Genomic DNA, 25,155 nt, shown 5'->3' with positions numbered 1-25,155 from the left:
CTCGGTACTAAGAACTGCATTCTGAGCTACACACGCACTTATTATGCACATATACTAGTACACACACACACTTATCCTGCCCGGTCATATGTAATTCCGTTGTACAGTACTCAAAGGAATATATACATAGTAAGACACAGAAAGACAAATTGCAAGATTGGCAAGAGTCCCCATTTTCCAGCAATAGCCACTGTATTTGTTCTCCACATATTCTGTGTGGAACAAAATCAATACATTGTGTGCTATTCTGATGTGGAGGAAGAATTCACACCTTTGTTGCTGGAAGTGTGGGCGCAGGCGCGGTGCCGTTCTGGGAAGGGGGCGGTGTCGTGGTCATCAGAAGGGGCGGGGCGGAGGTGGGTGTGTGACACAGCTGATGCACGCATCCTCTAGATGCCTCAATCACCCGATCTTTGCTACGGGTACTAGCGGCTGCAGCTTTCCCCGACCAGAACCACACGAGTAGGCCTAGGCTATACTCCCGCTCCACCGTTGCTATCTGCGAACCTCGAATCGGACAGCTCGCCGAGGAGCAGTGCTGTCGCTAATAGTAAGTGTGGAGCTGCTGTTTGAGCGGAGCGCTCCATCGTTTCCACAGAGAAATACGCGCACCTAGTAGGCGACGCAGCGCGGCGCACATCGACACCTGCGTTTTTCTATTTTTATCGCCATTCACTGCATTGCCAATCCATTATCCTGCCGCTTTACATGGTGCACGCTGACGGGGAGAATGATTTGGGTGATTCAAATGTTGTGGCAGAGCGATGAGGGAGAGGGATACCGTTCTTGTTCATATTGCTTATTGGAGTGAAAGTAAAGACGGCGAGATGGGAATCTGGCAAAAGCGAGCGGTTGTGCGCGCGGGTTGTAGTTTACGACGCTCACTCGAGCACGACCCTCCGCTTCCCCCACGGGGGGAGAGCTATTTCCCTGACCCACACGCACATTATGCAGGCCTAATTCGTGAACGGAAAGAAATGCAGGGGGAAATGGGTAGATCATGTTAATTATCTCGTTCTTCTCGTCCTTCGTTGTTGGGTTAGGGCTTTTTTCGCTGGTATGGAGAAACGAGTGATGTTTCTCCATTGTGCTCTAGCATCGCCGCGTCAGCTGACAGTCACCCTGCCTGTGCACATCTGTGCGGTGAAAGGGTTGACGGAGGTTAATTTAGCTGCTTCAAAAATAATGAAGAGAATTTTTATATATTAAGAGCATAAATTGACAGACCAAGAGCAAATGTCCTACAGTAGAATTTAGACCTACCTTGGCACTTAACAGGAATAGAGCTTGCATAGGCAATAGGCTGATTTATTAGGCCTACATCACTACCAAACTGATGTAGCAAATACTGTTATTGACATGTCATGAAGCATATTATATGTGTGTGTGTATATATATATATGTGTATGTGTATATGTGTGTGTGAGGGCTAACATGTCAGTTGTAGGTATATGGACAGTAATTTGATGATAATGGCAAGGGAGCTCTGATAAAATAGGCCTATTGAATATATTCTACTGTGTAGTGTTTACCTCTGTGCCCAGTGTTACTGCTCTGGAGGTCTTCTAGACCTAGCTTATATGAGGCCTTGAATTAAGTGAAGTGTGTGTGTCTGTGTGTAGTGGGAAGTAGTGGTTTTGTTTGGGGGACAGTTTGTTTGCATTTGAGTTGTGTATTTCGGGGTCTATGTATGGACAATGCAGTGACAATATGGGGAGAACATGTATTGCAGGTGTGTGTGTACACCTATTAAATACCTCAGTGCATTTCAGCACATTTTGAGAGATTTGAGGAATGTGTAAGTGTGTGAATGAGGGCACACAAGAAAGAGTGCTTGTGTGTGCCGTGCTCTCTCTGTATGAAGCATGGAGCCGATGATGTAATGCCTAGGAGTGTGTAACTATGACAGTGAGGAGTGTAGGCACGTGCCACAGCTCAGCCAACACTGGAACAGGTCCCTCTACTGGCCCTGGGGCAGTAACGCACCCTATCTAGTTTTGAACAGCACCTTATCCCAAGGATTCAGTACTCGCACTTTCACATTCGGTTCTGTTCTCATGTCCTACCTGAGATGGAATGTTAATTCTTACCTTACTATAGCAATGTAGCATAGTAGATTAATGTGCGCGTCTTGGATTCAGGCATGAAGAGACAATGGAGAGAGAGAATTCACTCAACGGTTTGGCTGCATCTTTGCCCTGATAGGACTAGTATAGTCTGCACTTGGTACAATGCACTATAAATCCAGATATTACCTTTAGGTCAATGATCAATCAGTGATAGTTGAGTAATCAGATGGTGTTCTCTGTCTGTGGTTCAGGGGACAGTGAAATAATGATAATATAGTGTGTATTCTTTATTGCACTCAGTGATGCATACACAGACATAATGTACTATCTTTATATGCACACATACTTTGCATGACCTTATTCTCAATGAAGTATTGATGATTGACTCCCATGTTTTTCCTTCTATTAGTCAGAAAGTTGAAAAATACATTTTTTTGTCATTATCATTAGCGCAGGGGGAAGAACTTGTGTCTGTGTGTATTTTCATTTGTTTGCATTTGTTTGCATGTGTGTGTCTTCAGGCATGAAGAGACAATGGAGAGAGAGAATTCACACAATGGTTTGGCTGCATCTTTGCTCAGAAAGGAGTAGTAGGCAACACTTGGTACAATGCACTATAAATCCAGATATTACCTTTAGGTCAATGTTCAATCAGTGATAGTTGAGTAATCAGATGGTGTTCCCTGTGGGTGTGGTTCAGGGACAGAATATTTGTTGGCATTTGTGTATGTTTTATCGGTTTCCGTGTGTATATAAGACAGAAGGCATATGTTAACATGCAAATGTACCAGGTGTGCAAAAAACCTGCTCTGCTAACCATCAACAAATAGTGAGAGAAAGGGTGTGAAATGAACAATACGAAGATTGTGTGAGCAGTGAGCACAGTAAGCTTTCCTTCTATGATTGTACCTCAATTGCAAATCTTGAATATGTCTGTTAATGTAGATGTGGAATGTAGTTAATATTTTGATTGAAACACTAATCAAGTAGTTATCGTGTATTAACTCAAATCAAATTGATGAGCTAGGCTACTTGTTAACCCTTTAAAGTTAAACTGAGAGCATTAACTACTTTGTCTGTTTGTTTAATATCTGCAATCGTAATATCAGTCATAAATATAAAATTCCCAGTTTATGCTTCAAAACCAACTTTATAAGAGGTTTTAAAAAAAAGTTTCATTTGACCCAAAATTCCATGAATACTTTTTGGTTAGGGTGGTGTAACGGATGTGAAACGGCTAGCTTAGTTAGCGGTGGTACGCGCTAAATAGCGTTTCAATCGGTGACGCCACTTGCTCTGAAACATTGAAGTAGTAGTTCCCCTTGCTCTGCAAGTGCCGCGGCTTTTGTGGAGCAATGGATAAGGATGCTTTGTGGGTGACTGTTGTTGATGTGTGCAGAGGGTCCCTGGTTCGCGCCCGGGTATGGGCGAGGGGACGGTTTAAAGTTATACTGTTACAGTGGCAGCCTATTATGCCCATTTGCAAGCTTAGCAGCAAAGGCTGGACAAATATTTATCTATTTTGTTTTAATTTTAAAATACTATACAGCTTCCTATGTACATACGTGAACATTGGACCATATTTTTTTCCAAATAAAACAATAGCCAGTTTGGGTCGCTGTTGCATGTTTCTTTGTAAAAACAAATAGGCTATGTCTGGCCTGAAAATGTGTTGTTTTTTCTATATGGGCCCGTGCACTGATTGAGTTTGACACCGCTGAACTAGCGTATCTATTTATTTCGTGAGCTATAAACATAGAGCCTAACTTTAGCTAGCTAGCTGCTAGGAGGATAGCATGTCATTGGAGGAGTGGGTGAGTGACTGACATTCCCCCTCATATCGTTTTTCAGTGGCTACAGCTAGAGATCCAGGTGTCATATGGTTAGCTAGCAAAAACATGTAAATCGTTTAGCTAGCTATGCTGAAATTGAGCAATTTATCCAGTTAGCATATCTCTTAGTCGTCAATCAAATGCATTTGGCATCGATCAAATGGGCGGGAAGGCAGGCAGGTTCCGATTCAGTTGTTTAAAACGTAGGTTGGGACAAGCATGCACAGGCAGGCAAACTGCAGAAGGACGAGCAGGTTACTTTTCTGTTTCTCAGTGCAATTTTGTAGCCTACTAGTTTAACGAGTCTGAGAGGGTTTATCTAATGTTCCGTTGTTAGATTTGAGCTAATCTCGCTCTAACTACCATTAGTTGTTGATCTTGCTATTGTTGATGATGTGCGTAGGCAACTGAGGGAGAGAGAGCCTGCCTTTTCATGGTTGTTTGACCAATAGGGCTGTAAAATTCCCAAATGTAAGAGGGCTCCCATGGTTTTTACATATTTACAGAAATCCATTCAGGTGTGTTTTGTGGCTTTTGGTGAATGCGTTCTAATGATCTAATGTCACGCTGATGCTGCTGCCTATTAACACACACTGCAGTTCAAAGTGAATGATGGCAAGCCTGTGTGGCAAATGGCTTATTTGCATATAGGCCTACTGTAACTCTGATTGGCTATGGCGCACTGTTCTGCGTAGACGCTGGTCCTGGACAAGACAGTTGTTTTTATTAGGTTTAATTTGCTGCAGTGTCTATTAATTGTCCAAACGCAACTACACTGAATTCCCAAACATTCTATGAACTTATGAAAGAGTGAAAATTACCATATCTAAGTGCTGGCTTGTCAGCAAATGCAAGAAAAGGTGTCATATTCTTCCAAGAGATGTGTATGAACATATTTTTAAAAAGATTTCATGTTGCTAAAATTATGTCAGTTCCACTTTAATGTCAACTGTTTTTACAGTTATACGAGATGTGCTTTAATTTTTATTGCATAAACAATTTTCTCAACTGAAAACACATTTGAATATGAATTTTCATATGATTTGGAATAAGGTGCAACTGTATAAGGAGGAATTTCTGCTGAAATTGATACTGCAAATTGTCCTTTATTATTAGCCTTTACATAATTTTTGGGATAATATACAATGTACTTCATATACATGTACAGTGCATTCACAAACTATTTAGACCCCTTGACTTTTTCCAGATTTTGTTACGATACAGCCTTAATCTAAAATGTATTTAATTTTTTTCTCTCATCAATCTACACACAATACTCCGTGATGACAAAGCAAAAACAGGTTTTTAGACATTTTTGCAAATGTATAAAAAAAACAACACCACATTTACATAAGTATTCAGTTCACTTTGTTAAAGCACCTTTGGAAGCGATTACAGCCTCGTTTTCTTTGGTATGACGCTACAAGCTTCGCACACCTGTATTTAGGGAGTTTCTCCCATTCTTCTCTGCAGATCCTTGCAAGCTTTGTCAGGTTGGATAGGGAGCGTCGCTGCACAGCTATTTTCAGGTCTTTCCAGAGATGTTAGATTGCGTTCAAGTCCAGGCTCTGGATGGGCCACACAATGACATTCAGAGACTTGTCCCGAAGCCACTCCTACGTTGTCTTGGCTGTGTGCTTTGGGTTGTTGTCCTGTTGGAAGGTGAACCTTCACCCCAATCTGAGGTCCTGAGCACTCTGGAGCAGGTTTTTATCAAGGATCTCTATGTACTTTAGTCCGTTCATCTTTCCATTGATCCTGACTAGTCTCCCAGTCCCTGCTGATAAAAATCATCCCTACAGCATGATTCTGCCACCACCATGCTTCACCATGGGGATGGTGTCAGGTTTCCTCCAGATGTGATGCGTGGCATTCAGGCCAAAGAGTTCAATCTTGGTCTCATCAGACTAGAGAATCTTGTTTCTCATGGTCTGAGAGTCTTTACGAGCCTTTTAGCAAACTCCAAGTGGCGGTCATGTGCCTTTTACTGAGGAGTGGCTTCCGTCTGTCCACTCTAGCATAAAGGCCTGATTTGATGGAGTGCTGCAGAGATGGTTGTCCTTCTGGAAGGTTCTCCCATCTCCACAGAGGAACTCTGTCAGAGTGACCATCGGGTTCTTGAGTACCTCCCTGACCAAGGCCCTTCTCCCCCGATTGCTCGGTTTGGCCGGGCGTCCAGTAATAGGAAGAGTCTTGGTGCTCCCGAACTTCTTCCATTTAAGAATGATGAAGGCCACTGTGTTCTTGGGGACCTTCAATGCTGCATAAATGTTTTGGTACCCTTCCCCAGATCTATGCCTCGACACAATCCTGTCTCGGACCTCTACGGAAAATACCTTAACTTCTTGGTGACAGGGGGGCAGTATTGAGTAGCTTGAATGAATAAGGTGCCCAGAGTAAACTGCCTGCTACTCTGTCCCAGATGCTAATTATATGCATATTATTAATAGTATTGGATAGAAAACACTAAAGTTTCTAAAACTGTTTGAATGATGTCTGTGAGTATAACAGAACTCATATGGCAGCCGAAAACCTGAGAAAAATCCAATCAGGAAGTGGGAAATCTGAGGTTTGTAGTTTTTCAACACTTTGCCATTCCAATATACAGTGTAAATGAGGTCATATTACACTTCCTAAGGCTTCCACTAGATGTCAACAGTCTTTAGAATGTTGTTTCAGGCTTCTACTGTGAAGTGGGGGCGAAAGAGAGGGGATTGAGCCAGGTGTCTGGCAGAGTGCCACAGGCTCTGAGGCGCGGTCACGAGAGTTAGCTCTCGTTCCATTGCTTTTCTACAGACATAGGAATTCTCTGGTTGGAACATTATTGAACATTTATGATAAAAACATCCTAAAGATTGATTCTATACTTAGTTTGACAAGTTTCTACGGGCTGTAATATAACTCCTTGAACTTTTCGTCCGACATTCGGCTGGACCTGAACGCGCGTTTGGATATGTTTACCAATCACACTAACAAAAGTTAGTAAATTATGAATTTTATCGAACAAATCAAACATTTATCGTGGAACTGGGATTCCTGGGAGTGCATTCTGATGAAGATCATCAAAGGTAAGTTCATATATAAATATTTATAATGCTATTTCTGACTGTTGACTACACAATATGGCGGATATCTTTTTGGCTGCTTTGTTGTCTGAACGCTGTACTCAGATTATTGCATGGTTTGCTTTTTACGTAAAGTTTTTTAATTTAAAATCTGACATAGTGGTTGCATTAAGGACAAGTACAGTGGCTTGCGAAAGTATTCGGCCCCCTTGAACTTTGCGACCTTTTGCCACATTTCAGGCTTCAAACATAAAGATATAAAACTGTATTTTTTTGTGAAGAATCAACAACAAGTGGGACACAATCATGAAGTGGAACGACATTTATTGGATATTTCAAACTTTTTTAACAAATCAAAAACTGAAAAATTGGGCGTGCAAAATTATTCAGCCCCCTTAAGTTAATACTTTGTAGCGCCACCTTTTGCTGCGATTACAGCTGTAAGTCGCTTGGGGTATGTCTCTATCAGTTTTGCACATCGAGAGACTGAAATTTTTAAAATTAAATAATTAACCACTATTTCTTTGGTGTCAGTTTGTCGTCTCAATAGTAACCTTAGCCCTGATTCAAACACCACTCTGTCGCCACACCAAACTAAAAAATGTCACTTTCTCTTTGGAAGAGAGAAGATAGAGTGCCGTTTGAAACCATTGTGTGCCTAATTTAAAAAATAAAAAATACAATTTTTTTTTAAATGAAAAGCTGAAATGTCTTGTCAATAGGTATTCAACCCCTTTGTATGGCAAGCCTAAATAAATTCAGGAGTAAAAATGTGCTTAATAAGTCACCATCAGTTGCATGGACTCAGTCTGTGAGCAATAATAGTGTTTAACATGATTTTCGAATGTCTACCCCCTCTTTGTACCCCACACATACAATTATCTGTAAGGTTCCTCAGTCAAGCAGTGGATTTCCAACACGTTTAACCACAAAGACCAGGAAGGTTTTTCAATGCTTTGCAAAGAAGGGCACCTATTGGTAGATGAGTAAACATTTAAAACAAGCACTGAATAACCCTTTGAGCATGGTGAAGTTATTAATTACACTTTGGATGGTTTATCAATACACCCAGTCACTACAAAGATACATGCGTCTTTTCAAACTCGTTTGACAGAAAGAAAGGGAACTGCTCAGGGATTTCACCATGAGGCCAATGGGGACTTTAAACCCGTTCTAGAGTTTAATAGCTGTGATAGGAGAACTCCAAAATAATAATCTTATTGAAAGTGTGAAAAGAAGGAAGAATTCCAAACACATGCATCATGTTTGCAACAGGGCACTAAAGTAGTACTGCAATGTCCTGAATACAAAGTGTTATGTTTTGAGCAAATCCAATTGCTGAGTACCACTCTCCATATTTTCAAGCATAGTGGTGGCTGTATCATGTTATGGGTATGCTTGTAATTGTTAAGGACTGGGATTTTCCTAGAGAAAATCCTGGTTCAGTCTGCTTTCCACCAGGCACTGGGAGATGTATTCACCTTTCAGCAGCACAATAACCTAAAACAGAAGGCCAAATACACACTGGAGTTGCTTATCAAGAAGACAGTGAATGTTCCTGAGTGGCAGAGTTACAGTTTTGACTTAAATCTGCTTGAATATCTATTGCAAGACTTGAAAATGATTGTCCAGCAATGATCAACAACCAATTTGACAGAGCTTGAAGAATTCTGAAAATAATAATGGGCAAATACTGTACAATCAAGGTGTGCAAAGCTCTTAAAGACTTACAGGAAAAACTCATTTCTGCCAAAGGTGATTCTAACATGTAATGTCCAAGAAAGGGGTGTGACTACTTTTGAAATTAGATATTTATGCATGTAATTTTAAATAAATGTATAAAAAATAATTCTAAGCACATTTTTTTCACTTTGTCATTGTGGGGTGTTTTGTGTAGATGGGTGAGATTTTTTTTAAATGTAATCAATTTTGAATTCAGGCTGTAACACAACAAAATGTGGAATAAGTCAAGGAGTATGAATACTTTCTGAGGGCACTGTAGGTGCCGGTACTCATTTGGTGCCGTACTGTTTACATTTACATTTTAGGTGCAAGAGCTCCACAATACTTGAGCTAATATTCTATAAGAGGAACAGGAGCAGTAGAACATTTGAGGTGGCGATACTCCGCTCCTGCCCAAGTCGAGCACTGATGGTCTCAGATATCGCAGTTGGAGGACTTCTTCATCCTCCTCCTCCTGTTACGTATAGTGTGTGTTTGTGTGTGGGCATGTGCTTGTGTGTACTTACAGTGTGTCTCTTTACCTTCTCCCTCTCCTCTCGATGTCTCTGTGTGTCCTGCAGTGCATGTCGGCTGGTGCTGCCTCCCTGCCCTCCATCATGGCACGTGTGGAGTGTGGGGGGATGAGTGAGGGGGGGCGCCCCCAGGGCATGGGAATTGTGGCCAGCGGAGTATTCTCCTCAACCAACACCTCTGGCCAGCAGCAATAGCAGCAGGAGATCGCCATGCGGAGCGTGGGCACCCGCACCACCCAGCAGAACAGCTTGCCTCGTGCCCCCCCACCACCCCCCTCCACTTCCACCCACAGGGGCAGGGGCTTGGAAGATAGGAGTTACAGCATCGAGAGGTCCTCTCAGCAACCTCCTCCTCTGACCCATGCTAAGGGGACTACGGCTGACGAACGAAGCTTTGCCACAGTGGAGCACTCTTCTTCTTACTACGGCAGCGAGCGTCCTCTGCCGCTCTGCGAGAGAGCAGAGAGAGAGAGGCCCCCCGCCCATAACAATGGAAGCAGACAAGTCTCCAATGGAAATAGGGGTGTTTCCAATGGGAACCGAGCAGCGGTGGGTAACAGTGAGAGGCAGGTGTCCAATGCAGTGTTTTTGAATGGAGGCGGGCGGTGTGATGGGCGGGACCAGAGGGATGGGGGGCGAGAAGTGCCGAGAGGGGCAGTGAGTTTGGACGTTTGCGGGAACAACGAGGTCTCGCTGAACAATGATCGGAACAGTAGCCAACAACTAGCTCAGTACAAGGAGGCGGGCGCCAGCGCAGCCAAACTGGATAACCATAACAACCCCCCCAACATCCTCCCCATATCTGGGAAGCTGGAGAAGGTCCAGGTGAGTCTCTCTCCTCTCTCTCTCTCTCTGTGTGTGTCCAAATACAGGCTGTATGCTGAGTATGAGGGTGCATGTTGAAAGTGTGTGTTGTGCATGTGTGTATGTATTTGTACAGGAATGTATATAAAAAGCTGTCATAAATTGATATACTGTACTTTGTTACCTAGCTGCCTGAGTTATTTCTCCCCTCAACTCCATGCATTCTAATAGCATTAGCCTTTACTTAGCTGTTACTGTTCTTTATGATAGATTTCTGAAAAGGTCTCTCATACTGGACATTTGTTTTTTGTATATCTGCTTATAATTTGTGTACCGGTACATTAACAAACCACAGTAAATGCTCTTAATCCCCATTTGAAATTCACATGTAGCGTCAGTATGCTTGCTGCTTAATTAATTACACGTATAGCAGAATATTCATAATCTCTGTCAACCTAATTGTCAGATAATGTATGTTATACAATCCTTGCGTTACATTTCACAACCAATGCCATTTTCCATCCTCCCCCATTCAGAGCAACGATGGATTGGTCCGCCCCTCTGCCTTCAAGCCTGTAGTGCCCAAGAGCTTCCATTCCATGCAGAATCTGGTGTGCCCCCCCCAGACCGGAAGAGGGGGCCGCAGCCCCGGAGGAGGGGCCGGAGGTGGGGCTGGAGGTGGTGGGGGTCCCAGTCTACCAGGACCCCTCAGAGAGACAGACAGCTCTGGCAGCCGGGGTGGAGGTACCAGAGGCGGGGGAGGTGATGGCAGCAGGGGCGGAGGTCAGGGGAGCCTCTCCGACTCAGGGAGGAACTCTCTAACCAGCCTGCCCACCTACGCTGGCTCCAGCTCGGGCTACGGGCCCCCGCCTGTCCTAGGGCCCCTGAGCGCCTCCACCAGCCACATCAACCGCCTGGGGACCACAGGGGCCCTGGAGAAGATGGACAAGCCTGGTGGCGTTAGCGGTAATAGTGGATACCAGAACGGACTGAGCACCTCGGATAGTGGTCGCTCCTCCTCTGGGAAGAGCTCCTCATCCTATCAGAGGCTCAGCCACCTGAGTGACGCCCCCCCGCCCCTCCGCCCCTCGCCCTCCTCCGATGACGTCATCCAGGACCTGGAGGATCGGCTATGGGAGAGAGAGCAAGAGGTGAGTTGAGACAGATGTAGATGACGAGAGAGGGAGAGAGAGGAAAAGGGAGAAGAAAGAATGGATACTACTGGGGTGCAGGAGGAGATTTAATAGATTATATTGTAGAAGAAAGCAACAAGCAAATAGTGCCAGTAGTGCAAATTAACACAACTATAGGACAGTGAATGCAGTTATTTTATATAATCACAAGAAATTGTTATTTGAAATTTGAGGAGATTGCATAACCCATAGAGGGCATAGGTAACTGTGCTAGTGATCTTACTGTTTACCTAATACTGTCTATGGCTTAAGAATAACCAATACATAGCTTACACATTCCTGTTTTTTTTTTTTTTTTTTTTTATACTATTTTGATATTGAGTACTGCACTGTTGGGAAGGGCTTGAAAGTTAAGCATTTCACAGTACTTGTGCATGTGACAAATAAAACTTGAAACTAAAACCACTGGGAAACTGGTTGGGTGAGTTGATAAACTGGTCAGGTGGGTGTGCCCTAAACTCGCCGAGCGGACAACTGTATTTTTATTAGCTGACGGTCAACCAGGTAAGACACATTAGGTCTTTCGTCTGAAATAGTAGTACAAGTTATTCAAGTACTGAGGGCTTGGAGGTAGCGATATTTGAAAGTGGGGTGGTACACCTTGGTAGATGGTGAATGAGGTGTGTTACCCACATACAATACAATGCAATGCAAGGAGACATAGTGGAACACCTAAAAAGCAATCAATTAATATTCAGCATCCGTTGACATTGCAAATGAGAAGTACAAAGAAATATGAAAGACTAGTGGGGCAGTAACCTCGATGATGGATGGCAGCCATTTTGTGAATTCCCCATCACCTCCTGCAGCTACATGTGAATTACAGATGAGTTACTTCCTTTCCTCCTCTCCCAGGTGCTCCACATGCGCCGTAATCTGGACCAGAGTGAGGCGGCCATCGTCCAGGTGTTTGAGGAGAAGCAGCGCGTGTGGGAGCGCCAGATGGACGAGCTGCGGCAGAATTATGCCTCACGCCTGCAGCAGGTAATGGCTCCTGAGTTCACAGATTGTGGGGTCGTAGGCTATACACAATAGCATTTGCCATGGCTGCATGGCAAACACTGAGAAAGGCAAAGAATGAGCGTTGAGGAGTAGTTTAGTCAAATTCTGTGCAAAATGTTTCCCACTTACCTTATTTCAAATAGTACACTCAATATGGCCGCCTCCAGTATACCCATTGTCTAATGTTGATTTGAATCGAGAATCTCCATTCTACCAAATTTATTTCTACCCAGGTGACACGTCGCGCCCAGCGCTCCCAGAGTGCCTTGCAGGCCCAGATCACCCGTCTGTCGCAGGACAAGCGACGCCTGCATGAGGAGATGGCTGCACTGCTGGCCCAGAGAGAGGAGCTGGAGAGGAAGTGCCTGGACTACAGGAAGGAGCAGGCTGACATCCTGCCACGCCTGGAGGAGACCAAATGGGAGGTGAGAGAGTGGACCCGGGGTTAAGAGGGTAGTGTGCATGGCTGGGTGTGGGATATTAGAGGGATGGGTGAGGTTTAACTGGGAGGAAGGTAAACTTTAGGGGGCATGACAAGTGAGAGGGAGAATGTGAAAAGGAGTGCTGAGAATAAATAGTAGATGTCCATGCTAAAAATGACAAAGGGCAATACTGTCTAAACCAATGGTCAGATGTGTCCTATTTGTTCTGTGCAAATGCTTTTTGATCATTAGCACACAATGCAGCAGTAGCTGTCCTATACTGTAAGTGCACATCCATTACACAGACTCATGCCCTTTACATAGGTTCTTGTTGATCTCTATTTCAACCATGTCCATATCTTTCATCCCCCTCCCTGTCAGGTGTGTCAGAAGGCAGGGGAGATCTCCCTGCTGAAGCAGCAGCTGAGGGAGAGCCAGGCGGAGGTGACCCAGCGGGCGGGGGAGATGGTGGCCCTGCGGGGCCAGCTGAAGGAGGCCAACGCCCAGTTGAGGGACTGGGAAGAGGCCATGTTGGGCCTCAAGGACTCCTACAGCACCAAGAGCCTGGAGCTGGAGCGCTGCGAGGGGGAGCTGCAGAAGACGCTGACCGAGGTAGGGTTGAGATCTGGAGAGTCAGAGACGGACCTGAAACACTAACTACCACTTGAAGGGTTGTTCTGGTCTGTGCACCACACGTTTTGAGCTCTTGAGTCACTCGCATGCATACAGTACAGATACAGGCATTCAAATACACTTTGAAAGACACAAACAATACTCTCTCTCTCACACGACACGCATTAAGTGAATTAACTACCACTTACTCTCTCTTTAACTCCTGATTGACTCTCCGGCCTCTCCTCCCTGTGTCTCTCCAGGTCTCTCAGCTGAGGGACAAGCTGGGAATGTTTGAGGCTGAGGTGGTAGGGCTGAAGCGCGCCCTGGGTGAGCTCAGTGTGAGGGATAGGGCTGTCGAGGCTAGTGGTGGAGGGAGCAGGGAAGCATCCAGGACCAGAGTGGGGCTTCCCTCGCACACACCCCACCTGAAGGCTCTGCCTTCTCCTACCCGGCCCTGCCTCCACCCCCCGTCCCCCCCCCAGATGCCATACTGAGTTTGCAGAGCGATGAGGTTCAGTGCCAGGATGCCCACCATCGCCAGGAGGCTCACATGCATCAGGAAGCCCACCAGCGTCAGGAGGCTCACTTGCGTCAGGAAGCTCATCAGCGTCAAGAGGCCCAACTGCGGCAGGAAATCCACCAGCAGCGCCAGGAGGCCCACCAGCAGTGGGAGGAGGCAGGGGACCTGCGCCGGCAGCTGGAGCACCTCCAAGGTGAGCTGCGTCTGGAACGACAGCAGCGTGAGCGACAGGCACTCACCTTCAAGAAGGAGCGCCATGTGTGGATGGACGAGAAAGAGCATGTGCTCAAGTACCAGGCCCAGCTGCAGCTCAGCTATGTGGAGACCCTGCAGAAGAACCAGGCCCTGGAGCTCCGCGTGGGCCAGCTGGGCTCCAAGCTCACCTCCACCAACACCACGCCCTCGCCCACCTCACCACCCCCACTGTCCCCCATCCCCCTGCCTGCCCCCGTCACTCCCCTACCCTCCCTCTCTCTCTCCCCACCTCCCCTTGCTGAGGACAAGAAGCTCCCTCCCACCCTCCACCAGCTGGCCCCTCCCTGGCCGGTACTCACCCGTCTGGAGAGGATAGAATCCACAGAGATCTAGATTCTATGTGCTCTAGATCCATAGTGCTCCAGAACACTACAGAGCAGTTCAATTCAGCTTATACACACTTTTATAATAATTAAACAGTATCACATATCAATAGCATTCATTTTGTAGTCCTAAATAGTTGTACTCACTGCTACCCCGGGGCGGTCCTAGGACACACTGCACTACGGATGGCAGAGAGAGGCATGGAGGACCATTGGGGAAGGAAAAGAACAGTTTACTCTGGTTTTCAAAGGCGCTTTTCAAGCCACTCTGTATGCAGGTTTTAGTTCTATTGATCGGCAATCCACTGAACATTTAGGTTGGGGTGAATTTTGGGATCAAGAGTAGCACACTATTGGAAAAGCTATTGTTGCATTGACATTAGCATGAAATGAAATTAATATATTATAAAGCGAAGGCAGTCTGTGGGAGAAAGATTCTCCTCAAGGCAGCCTCTAGAAATTATGTGAAATTAAAAAAATCTCAATTTAAATCAAGCCAAATACTACTACTAAACATGTACTACTACGGTTGTCAAATACTGCAAAAGTAGGGATAAGGAAACTACCCTGCAGATTCTGTCTGGGCCTATTTGTAAATTGTCACAATAACTGACAGTGTAAAGACCGAGAATGTATGATATTTGATTTAGAGTTTGATTTAGATTTTTTCAATTATTAATTTCACCTTTATTTAACCAGGTAGGCCAGTTGAGAACAAGTTCTCATTTACAACTGCGACCTGGCCAAGATAAAGCAAAAGCAGTGCGACAAAAACAACACCGAGTTACACATGGAATTAACAAACGTACAGTCAATAACACAATAGAAAAATCTGTATACAGTATGTGCAAAATGAAGTAAGGAGGTAAGGCAATAAATAGGCCAATAGTGGCGAAGTAATTACAATTTAGCAATTTACACTGGAGTGATATGTGTAGATGAGGATGTGCAAGTAGAAATACTGGTATGCAGAAAAACAAATATGGGGATGAGGTAGATAGTTGGTTGGATGGGCTATTTACAGATGGGCTGTATACAGCTGCAGCGATCGGTCAGCTGCTCTGACAGCTGACGCTTAAAGTTAGTGAGGGAGATATGTCTCCAACTTCAGTGATTTTTGCAATTTGTTCCAGGCATTGGCAGCAGAGAACTGGAAGGAAAGGCGGCCAAAGGGGGTGTTGGCTTTGGGGATGACCAGTGAAATATATCTGCTGGAACGCATGCTACGGGTGGGTGTTGCTATGGTGACCAGTGAGCTGAGATAAAGCAGAGCTTTACCTAGCAAAGACTTATAGATGACCTGGAGCCAGTGGGTTTGGCAACGATTATGTAGCGAGGACCAGCCAACGAGAGCATACAGGACGCAGTGGTGGGTAGTATACGGGGCTTTGGTGACAAAACGGATGGCACTGTGATAGACTGCATCGAAATTTGCTGAGTTGAGTGTTGGAGGCTATTTTGTAAATGACATCGCCGGATAGTCAGTTTTACGAGGGTATGTCGGTAGGATAGTCAGTTTTACGAGGGTATGTTTAGCAGCATGAGTGAAGGAGGCTTTGTTGCGAAATAGGACGCAGATTCCAGATTTAATTTTGGATTGGAGATGCTTAATGTGAGTCTGGAAGGAGAGTTTACAGTCTAGCCAGACACCTACTACACCATTTGTAGTAGTGATGCTAGTCGGGCGGGCGGGCAGCAATCAGTTGAAGAGCATGCATTTAGTTTTACTAGCATTTAAGAGCAGTTGGAGGCCATGGAAGAGTGTTGTATGGCGTAAAACACAGCTTTATCAACCTCTGTACATAAATGGTCTTGAAGAACAACATTGAATACTACTGGTGTCAGATTTGCGGCATGACTGTTGGGCATGTGTGGTTACTGTATGCCCTTAACAAGTTGGCCAGTTCTTCTGTTTAATTCACATGGTTAACATTAGGAACAAGATATGATTCAGGTAAGCAGGGGGAGATCCATCCATACAGCCTCCCCCTGTGACTTTATTGGTGCTATAAGAACACACCAAATCACGAAGGAAACAAACCAAAAGGTTAATATACAGAAGCTGTTTTAAGGGGTGTGAGATGTGTTTTTCAGGAGTGTGTTGCATTGTGTTGTTAAGGGGGGGGGTTTAATAATGTGCTTGGTTGAGATGGGAAAATGAGGCTTCGGAACGCTAAGGGCTGGGATTGCATGACAGGATCAGTTGTATTAACCAATCAGGGATCTCCAAAGCTTTGATGGGTCTGCAGCTGTGAATGATTGACGGCACATTGTATTTGTTGGGCGTGGAAGGCTTTGTTTCCTCCATCTCCAGTGATGCCGCACATGTAGATTCCTCTGTGCTATCAGTAGCTGCAGTGACTGAGGACAGCCACCTTGTGGCGACAACAACTGACACAAAATGGCTCAATCAATCCCAGGATGACGAATCAGCTGCAAACCTCTTAGCATTTTACTTCGTTTCGAAACTACTTAGGCGACAGCTAAAAGCAGCTTGTAATTTGTTGACGTTCTAGATGCTTTTGGTCTCCATTGATATTTCTTAAAGTGACAAAAAGGGGTGTGTTAGTGATTAATTAATGATTACTTTAACATAAAGGTTGGTCAATGAAGCTGCTTATCTGCGCAAAGTGTATATTTAAGATCACTAGCAGCAGGTGGTAGCTGAGCCAGCAGACTTGATGGTGTTAGATACTAATTGTAAGATTCAGACTTTATAGGAAGCGTAATGCATTTTTGGAATGATTCTTTGAGATAACGGAGTGTACTTGTGTGGTGTACTTGTTTGAACAGGACCCACCCTTATTTGAAAAAACAATGTATATGTCAATATATACTACCTTTATAGATCTCTAGAATATATTTGGCTATATGGGACATTTTACAATATATTAAACTATTCTAAACATTAGTGTGTACAGTATATGTTGACATATATTTTTTAATGGGTCTGGGCAATTTAGAGAATAACTTTGAAGTCGGGGGTGAAAGAAGTGAGGACTTAAAAAAGAATGAATGTTAAGGAGAGGATAAGAAGAGAGGAAAAGAAAGAGTTAGAGCAAGGGATGGAGGGCCCACACCCTCAGTTTTGGGGCAACATTTGCTGCTATGTACTTTTGTTGTGTCCTGCTGTGTTCTTAGTAGAAACAGAAGGCAGTGTACTTGGATGTAAATATTATTGTTATTTATTATGTGTACATATTTATTCAAATATATCAAGCTTATTACGTGTGAATAATTTAAGAGGATTATTATGAATTAATGAGACAGACATTTCCGCTTTTATTTTTTAAACTATATCAATATAAATATATAAATATATACATATATATGAAATCTTTTTAATTTTGATCTACTACATGGTACAGTACAACTGAAGCGATTGTTCAAAAACGAATGTTAGATTTTTTGTGTGTTTCAACTCTTGTAATGTCTTAAAAGACAAAATGGTATCAAGTTTCTTTTTGTATTTATTTTGTGTTACTGACAAATGGCTTGAAGAAAACATATCTTAGCAAATATGAATTTAATGATTAAAGATGTGATTAAATCTTGAATAACTCATTTTTTTGCCCACAGGGTGTTCACACATGCTCACTATGAATAAAGCTCAATACTCTATCTGACTTTCATTTTTAAACATGTTGAAGTAGTTCTAACCTCTTATTAGGAATACAGTTGGCCAATCGTTGTCAAGTTAGGATAATTGGATACAGTTGGCCAATTACGGACAATTTCAGTATTAGTAGTATCATGTAATATATTGATTATTGATTGATTGCATGATTTCACATTCATTTGAGCAACTGCAACTCGCGGTCCAGTGCACAGCTACTTCGACAAAAGAGTTCGCTTTCGCTGACGCTACTATTTTTGTACCCGCACAGCGCCGTAGGTCAGAGCTCATCAGCGACCTTACGGACAAGGATGTTTCTGAAATGTCATAAAAAAATATATATTTTTCCTTGTGCAATATATTGCTATTATCGGTAAGTTTGCTTTGTTTTGTATATATGGCAAACTGCAACTGGCTAGTATTGTGGAATAAATTAGCTAGCTAATACAATTTATCATACTTAGCTAACGTTAGCTAGCAACTCATTCCAAAGTGGCTACCTGGTTAGATAACATTAGCTACTGTAAACTTCAGGGGAGAGCTCGCCAGTCTACTGTACTTTGTTCTTCTTTGCCACCAATGTTATAGCTTACCCGGCGTTATCAATTATGCATATTAATATCCTAACGTTAGTTATCTATAGGAAACCCAGCGAGCTAGCTATATCCTGAACAAGATTCCACATGGCCCTCGTATAGACTGTTCTGTTAATATGGATGAAGTAGAAATGTCATCTCTAGAATTGAAGCAGCATGCACATTACGTTTTAAGAACAATATATCTATAGTTAAACCAACAACCTAATAATTCCTGCACATTCTCTGCCTTTCAGCTTCTGAGGGTGGATGTCTGTGGGATCATTATGCCATGTGGCTAGGCTACGCCATCTCTCCCTAGCCCTCCATAGGCAGTTCCTCAGAGCTCGGCATCTGCACAACGCTTATGGAGAACCTGAAACGGAGGGACTCGATGAGGAGGACGGGGGGGAAGGGGTACATCCCGGGGGCTACAGGTTACAGTACAACCCCTCCTCTTACTATCGGCCCCAGCATGACCCTGGAGCCTCCCTGAGCAGGTTGGAGATGGAGGAGCAGTGTCAGTCCACCGTCACCTCTGCATTCAGGCAGCAGAGTAACCGCTACAGTGTCAGCTCCTCACGCCGCCTATCCAGCACCAAGAACACTCTGCTGGACCTGGCCTTCAACAGAGGCACTGGGGCTAAGGCAGAAAGGGCACCCCCCTACCGCACAGAATCCCTAACCCCAGACGTCAAAGGCGACCCCCGTGCCTTCCAGACATGCCGCCCAGAGTACTCAGCCATGACCCTTGACCTGTCCCAGCGGCCTGCCCCAGTCCATTCCAAGCAGGCCTTTTTCCTGCTGCACAAAGTAACCATCCTGAAGGGCAGCATGGAGCCTGTGGACGTAACCGGGTTCCTCACCAAGCTTAGCCACCTGCACCCTGACCAGACACCTTTAGTGAGGGGTGACACGCGTTTCATCATGCTGCTCCGCTACTCAGTGGAAAACCTGAGTCACTTCAGCCACTCCCAGCTACTGAAGGTGCTGAGGTCTTTTGTTTGGCTGGGCTTGCCCCCCACTCACAGCATGCTGGGGCTGTATGAGGCTGAGCTGGGCCGCAGGGCCGGGGAGATGGGCCTCCACCAGCTGCTGTTGGCCGCAGACCTGTGGCGCTGCCTGGGGAGGTCTGTGCCTCAGTACCTGCAGTGCCTGTATGACTGCGCTAGCCTGCACTTAGGCCAGGTAGGTGTCCCTGAGATAGTCCAGCTTCTGTATGTGATGGGGGAGGGCAGGCACTGCCCCAAAGAGCTAGTTCACCCCTTAGAGCAGATACTGATGCGTCACCTGGACCAGCTGGAGCCAGAGGAGGTAGGTGCTGTGTGCCTGGGCCTGTTCAAGTCCCAGACAGCGCTCTCGGAAGGATCGGTGAACCGGCTGGTGGACAGGGCCCACTCGGTTGTGTATGAGATGAGTGACTTTGCCATGGTGAATGTGATGAAGCTGCTGCGTTTTAGCTACCTGGACCATCGGGCTTGGCTTGAGGTCATGGCTCATGAGGTGCCTCGCCGTGCCCCCAGCATGGGCGTCCAGGGTCTGATGCATGTGGCACTGGCCTGCTCGTCCCTGCATTACCGCAACGAACGCATCCTCCTGGCTGTTGCTGAGCGCCTGCCGTCGTTAGCGCCACACTGTCGGAGCAAAGACTCGGGCAAGCTGATATGGGCCTTTGGGACCCTGGGTGTCTTGCCCAGCCAGTGCCCTAACTTCTACCCCAGCCTCATTGAGGCCCTCCGGCAGAGAGAGGATGAGTTCCAGCGCTATCCTGAGCACCTCCTAACCGGCCTCCTCGGCCTGGCATTTATCTGTCAGCTCCCTGAGGACCTTGTGGCGTTAGCTTTGAGCCCCGAGTTTGTTACCCTAGCCACCAGGTCCAAACAGCTGGATCTGAAGAAAGACTTGTTCACTCTGGATGGGACGGTGGCGTTGGAGCTGCCTCACTGGACTGGCCCGCGGCTGAGTAGAGAGCTGCGGGAGGAGACAACGGAGATTCTGTGGCGCTTTGCCCAGAAGGACGTGTGTCAGAAGGTTGAGGTCCTGGAGGCAGAGGCCGTGCTACGGGACCTTTTGGGTGGAGAGGAGTTTGTGAGCAAACGAATGATCCTGCCTCACACCCGCTCCATCGACCTGGAGGTGCATTTGAACCCTGTCGGACAGCCGCTACCTGTGACCTCAGTGCAGACATACCCAATTACCTCCCAGGATTGGACAATTTCTTCTGGCTCTTCTACTCAGGGCTGGGAGAAGATCAACACAGGAGTCACTCTCACCGAGGACCTTTTGACTCAACTTACCAATGGCAGAAAGACCCCCCTTCCCCCGACCAAAGCTTCTCAGCTGCCCCTCCTCCGAAGGACAGAGCCGGATGAGGGAGGGGGGCTGTTCAGTGTGGGAGTCGACCTGACGGACGGGCTTGTGGGGACTCTGACCAAACGTAACAACCCAGGCCCACTTCCCAGGGACTCCCACAAAGCCTTCATAGCCCCCATCAGACTGGCCATCCAGGTGACAAACAGGAACCACTACTGCTACCGCTCTCCACAGCTGCTGGGGCTGCACGCCATGAAAAGGAGGCAGCTGAAGCTGACTGGATATCGAGTGGTGGAGCTGCCTCACCGTGAGTGGTTCCCTCTGCTGAGGCGAACCCACGCTGAGAAACTGGCCTATATGCACTGCAAGGTTTACGGCACCCTTGACTGACGTGTTCACATGTTGAAGGGCTAGGTGGAGATTAACATTTTAGCTAACACCTATCCAGTGCTTTTTAGATCTCTGAACACTGAAGTGGTAGAGGCTAGGAACCAAAATGAAACCAGGCCCAAGGCTTGCCAGGACAGTGTTTGTTTTTGTAGTAAGCTTATGGGCAATCCTTGTTGAGAGGCTGTTGAATATAATGTCAGCTCTGGGATTCGATCCAGCAACCTTTCGGTTACTGGCCCAACACTCTAACCACGAGGCTGCCTGCCACCCCTGATCAGTGTGAGAGGTGTCAAAAATAAATGTTATGACTGCAAGACATCACAGCAGCCAAACATCACTTCAGCATGTTCTTCATGTGTGGGTTGGGACATTTTTTGTTGCTAGGCCTAAGCTAAATGGTAAAAGAGGATCTATTAAGCAAACGTAATGTATGAATACTTTGAATGTACAGTACATATCACTTCCCCACTGTTGACATGTTTGCAGTATTCCATTAAATGTCTGATGGTCCATTTAAAAAACGCTTCAGAGAACTCATTTTAGTATCTTCTGTGTCATAACTCGGGGTTTTAGGCGACATACAGTACCTTCGGGAAGTATTCAGACCCCAGCTTTATTCTAAAATTGATTAAATTGTTTTTCCCCCCTCATTAATCTACAAACAATAGCCCATTTCTAAAAAGTGTTTTATTAAAAGTAAAAAACAAAACATATTACATTTACAGAAGTATTAAGACCCTATACTCAGTACTTTGTTTGATTGGGTTCAAGTCTGGTTTCTGGCTGGGTCACTCAAAGACATTCAAAGACTTGTCCCTAAGCTACCCCTGCATTGTCTTGGCTGTGTGCTTCAGGTCGCTGTCCTGTTGGAAGATGAACCTTCGCCCCAGTCTGAAGTTTAGCGCACTCTGGAGCAGGTTCATCAAGGACCTTTCTGTACTTTGCTCCGTTCATCTTTGCCTCGATTCTGACTAGTCTCCCAGTCACTGTCGCTGAAAAACAACCGTCACCACCATGCTTCGCCGTAGGGATGGTGCCAGGTTTCCTCCAGACGTGACACTTTGCATTCAGGCCAAATAGTTCAATCTTGATTTCATCAGACTAAGAGATTACTTTTTCTAATGGTCAAAGTCCTTTTTTAGGTGCCTTTTGGCAAACTCCAAGCGGGCTTTTGTGTATTTCACTGAAGAGTGGCTTCTGTCTGTCCACTCTACCATAAAGGCCTGATATGTGGAGTGCTGCAGAGCTGGTTGCCTCCACAGATGAGCTTTGTCAGTGACCATCAAAGACCATCTAAAACACCTTTGACAAAGTGTTTTAGACTCTTGGTCACCTCCCTGACCAAGGCCCTTCTACCCCAATTGATCAGTTTGGACCGGGTGGCCAGCTCTAGGAAGAGTCTTGGTGCTTCCAAACTTCTTCCATTTAAGAATTATGGATGACACTTTGTTCTTGTGGACCTTCGATGCTGCAGACATTTTTTGGTACCCTTTCCCAGATCTGTGCCTCGACACAATCCTGTCTCGGACGGACAATTCCTTCAACCTCATTGCTTGGTTTTTGCTCTGACATGCACTGTCAACTGTGGGACCTTATATAGACAGGTGTGTGCCTTTCCAAATAATGTCCAATCAATTGAATTGACCACAGGTGGCCTCCAAGTAAAAACATCTCAAGGTTGATCAATGGAAACCGGCTGCACCTGAGCTCTATTTCGAGTCTCATAGCAAAGGGTCTGAATACTTTTTTTGTTTGTATAAATTTGCAAACATTTCTGAAAACCCCATAATGACAAAGCAAAAACAGGTTTTGTGTGTAGATTGCTGAGAATTTTAAAAAAAAATCCATTTTAGAATAAGGCTGAAACATAACAATGTGGGGGGTCAAGGGGTCTGATAACTTTCCGAAGGCACTGTAGCCTATCATTAGACTTTTTCCCCCTCGATTTTATGGGTTTTAAATATTGCGATATTTAACGGCTTATAACCTTACGTTTTGTGCTATTTACCCCCAGTCCAGCTGTCTATACAGTATAGATATCTGATTCATGTCTAGCACATATGTGATTTGGCCTAAAATGTTCTATTATAATTTGCCAACCCCTAAATCCAGCAGTTTTTTTTCTCCCAGCTATGTATTTCTGCTTCACTATGCACATGCATTCATGTATTTCATTTAATTAATAAAAGTTATGAGGTTTTCATGTTATTGAGTGGAGGCACATATGTGAAGGGTTTAAATTACCATTCATTAATGTTAATCAGGAATTCAAAGTAGGATCTTAAATCTAAAGCCCATGTGCCCTTTTTGTACGTGCAGGAAATTAAAATATTATTGATTGACTGTTCATACACCTGGTTCTCCAGATTTGAGTTATTATTGTGTGAGTTTGTTTGCGTGTGGGTGAGAGTAATCGAAGGCCAAGCGTACAAAATTAAGAACACTAAACGATAATCAGAGGTGTGGTGCAACTTCATGACCAGAATTGATACGCCTTTATTTATCCAGTTGTGTTCTTGAGGCAGGAAGTATAAAAAGGGACAGCATGTGTTATTTATAGGAGATTTTCTATTTGCTACATGTCAACAACTATACATCCTTTGACAAAGTGTTTTAAATCAGAAAAAATTACACAAGGCATGGCATGAACAATTACCGTCAACGTGGAGGTTTTCACATTTGTCATAGCCATATTCTTCATTTCATGTGTTAATTTACAAAACACTAATGGCCCTTTTTAAAAGAGGTTATTCAGTCAAGAAATCGGTTGTGCCAAATCTTACAAAAGTCTCAACGCATCACTGTACATTTGACTTATGTCTCTCTGAATGAGGTCGTTCGAGTGTGACAGTGTTTCAATGTTTTCTCAATAGACCAAAGACTTCACCTCACAATGTCAGCTGTTTCTTATAGAGAGCAGGGTCAATCATTCTCTGAGTCTTTTGATACTTGGTGACCAACTGTTTTCCATCATGTTTACTCATTCTATTAAGGTCAAAGCTTTTCAATGTCCCTTTGAAGGTGTCCTCGTAACTCAACAGCATGCACCAACACAATAAAAGTGTCCGGGCCCTTAGTCCACGTTTGTGTAAGCCAGCGGACCCACTGACCTGACTGACCAACTGTGGTTAAACCGGGGTCATCTGTACAATGCAAGACTATGTTAGCATGCCGAGCTAAAGCCTAGGCATTAGCTTTGGAGGCTAGAGCAAGTTGTCAGTTCTCAAGGAAAGGTTACTCATCATGCGACCGTAGTTCACTGAACCACCTGTTACATAACCAGACCTTAATTGGTCTGACCTGGTCATGGAAAAACTCTGGCCCTATGCCCAATAACTGGAAGGAATGGAGGAAGGTGAACATTTCTACACACCAATTTGGCCTGTCATGCTGGGTTTCTCAATTGGCATTGCATAGCCTCAACGTGACAGAAATTGTGAAGTTTTGCCATTGTGAAAGCTGTTATTTGTCACTTTGGAATGTGGTCACTAGTGAATTGTTTAACATGCTTTTGTCTTGCACTTGTCTCTTTTGCTTTCTGTGATTTAAGAGATTCTTAAGTGTGTCTTATCCTTTATCCTGCCCGTGTCTGTGTGCCTCACTCCGTGTCTATCCTCCACGTCAATATACCCTTCCTTTTCAGAAGGAGACGAAGCATGAGTCAGAACTGTCCTTGGAGAGGAAGTTGTGATGTTCTTTTCTCCCTATAGCCATATCCACTACGTCTTGTGTTTGTTCCTCATGGATTCAAGTACTGAAAATACATCTTTGCCAATATTGTTGCTTCAACCTACATACTGGAACTGAATAAATATATGTCCTACCTTTGTATAAGCATTATACAGGATCATCCATAGTAATACGGCACACTCTTGCTCAAGGGCACATTGACAGATTTTTCACCTT

At 44.8% G+C, this 25,155-nt stretch overlaps 2 protein-coding genes across 2 annotated transcripts; both read left to right on the top strand.

The window, feature by feature from the left end:
• Positions 1-2,730: 2,730 nt before the first annotated feature.
• LOC135544430 (leucine zipper putative tumor suppressor 3-like) lies at positions 2,731-17,976 on the top strand. Its single transcript, XM_064972027.1, is given in 8 exon segments — positions 2,731-2,953; positions 9,270-10,046; positions 10,562-11,176; positions 12,074-12,202; positions 12,454-12,645; positions 13,024-13,254; positions 13,518-13,679; positions 13,682-17,976. Coding segments are annotated over 7 exon segments (2,628 nt in total). The 5' UTR covers positions 2,731-2,953; positions 9,270-9,431; the 3' UTR covers positions 14,366-17,976.
• A 241-nt stretch (positions 17,977-18,217) lies between these two features.
• Positions 18,218-23,594, top strand: LOC135544428 (FAST kinase domain-containing protein 5, mitochondrial). Its single transcript, XM_064972026.1, has 2 exons — positions 18,218-18,344; positions 18,804-23,594. Exon 2 carries the CDS (start codon positions 18,817-18,819, stop codon positions 21,247-21,249), a length of 2,433 nt encoding a protein of 810 aa, XP_064828098.1. The 5' UTR covers positions 18,218-18,344; positions 18,804-18,816; the 3' UTR covers positions 21,250-23,594.
• The last annotated feature ends 1,561 nt before the right edge of the window (positions 23,595-25,155 follow it).

This window comes from Oncorhynchus masou, chromosome 8, assembly GCF_036934945.1.
Source record: "Oncorhynchus masou masou isolate Uvic2021 chromosome 8, UVic_Omas_1.1, whole genome shotgun sequence".
In the NCBI taxonomy this organism is placed as follows: Eukaryota; Metazoa; Chordata; class Actinopteri; order Salmoniformes; family Salmonidae; genus Oncorhynchus; species Oncorhynchus masou.
This window is presented reverse-complemented; position numbering and strand designations above follow the sequence as displayed.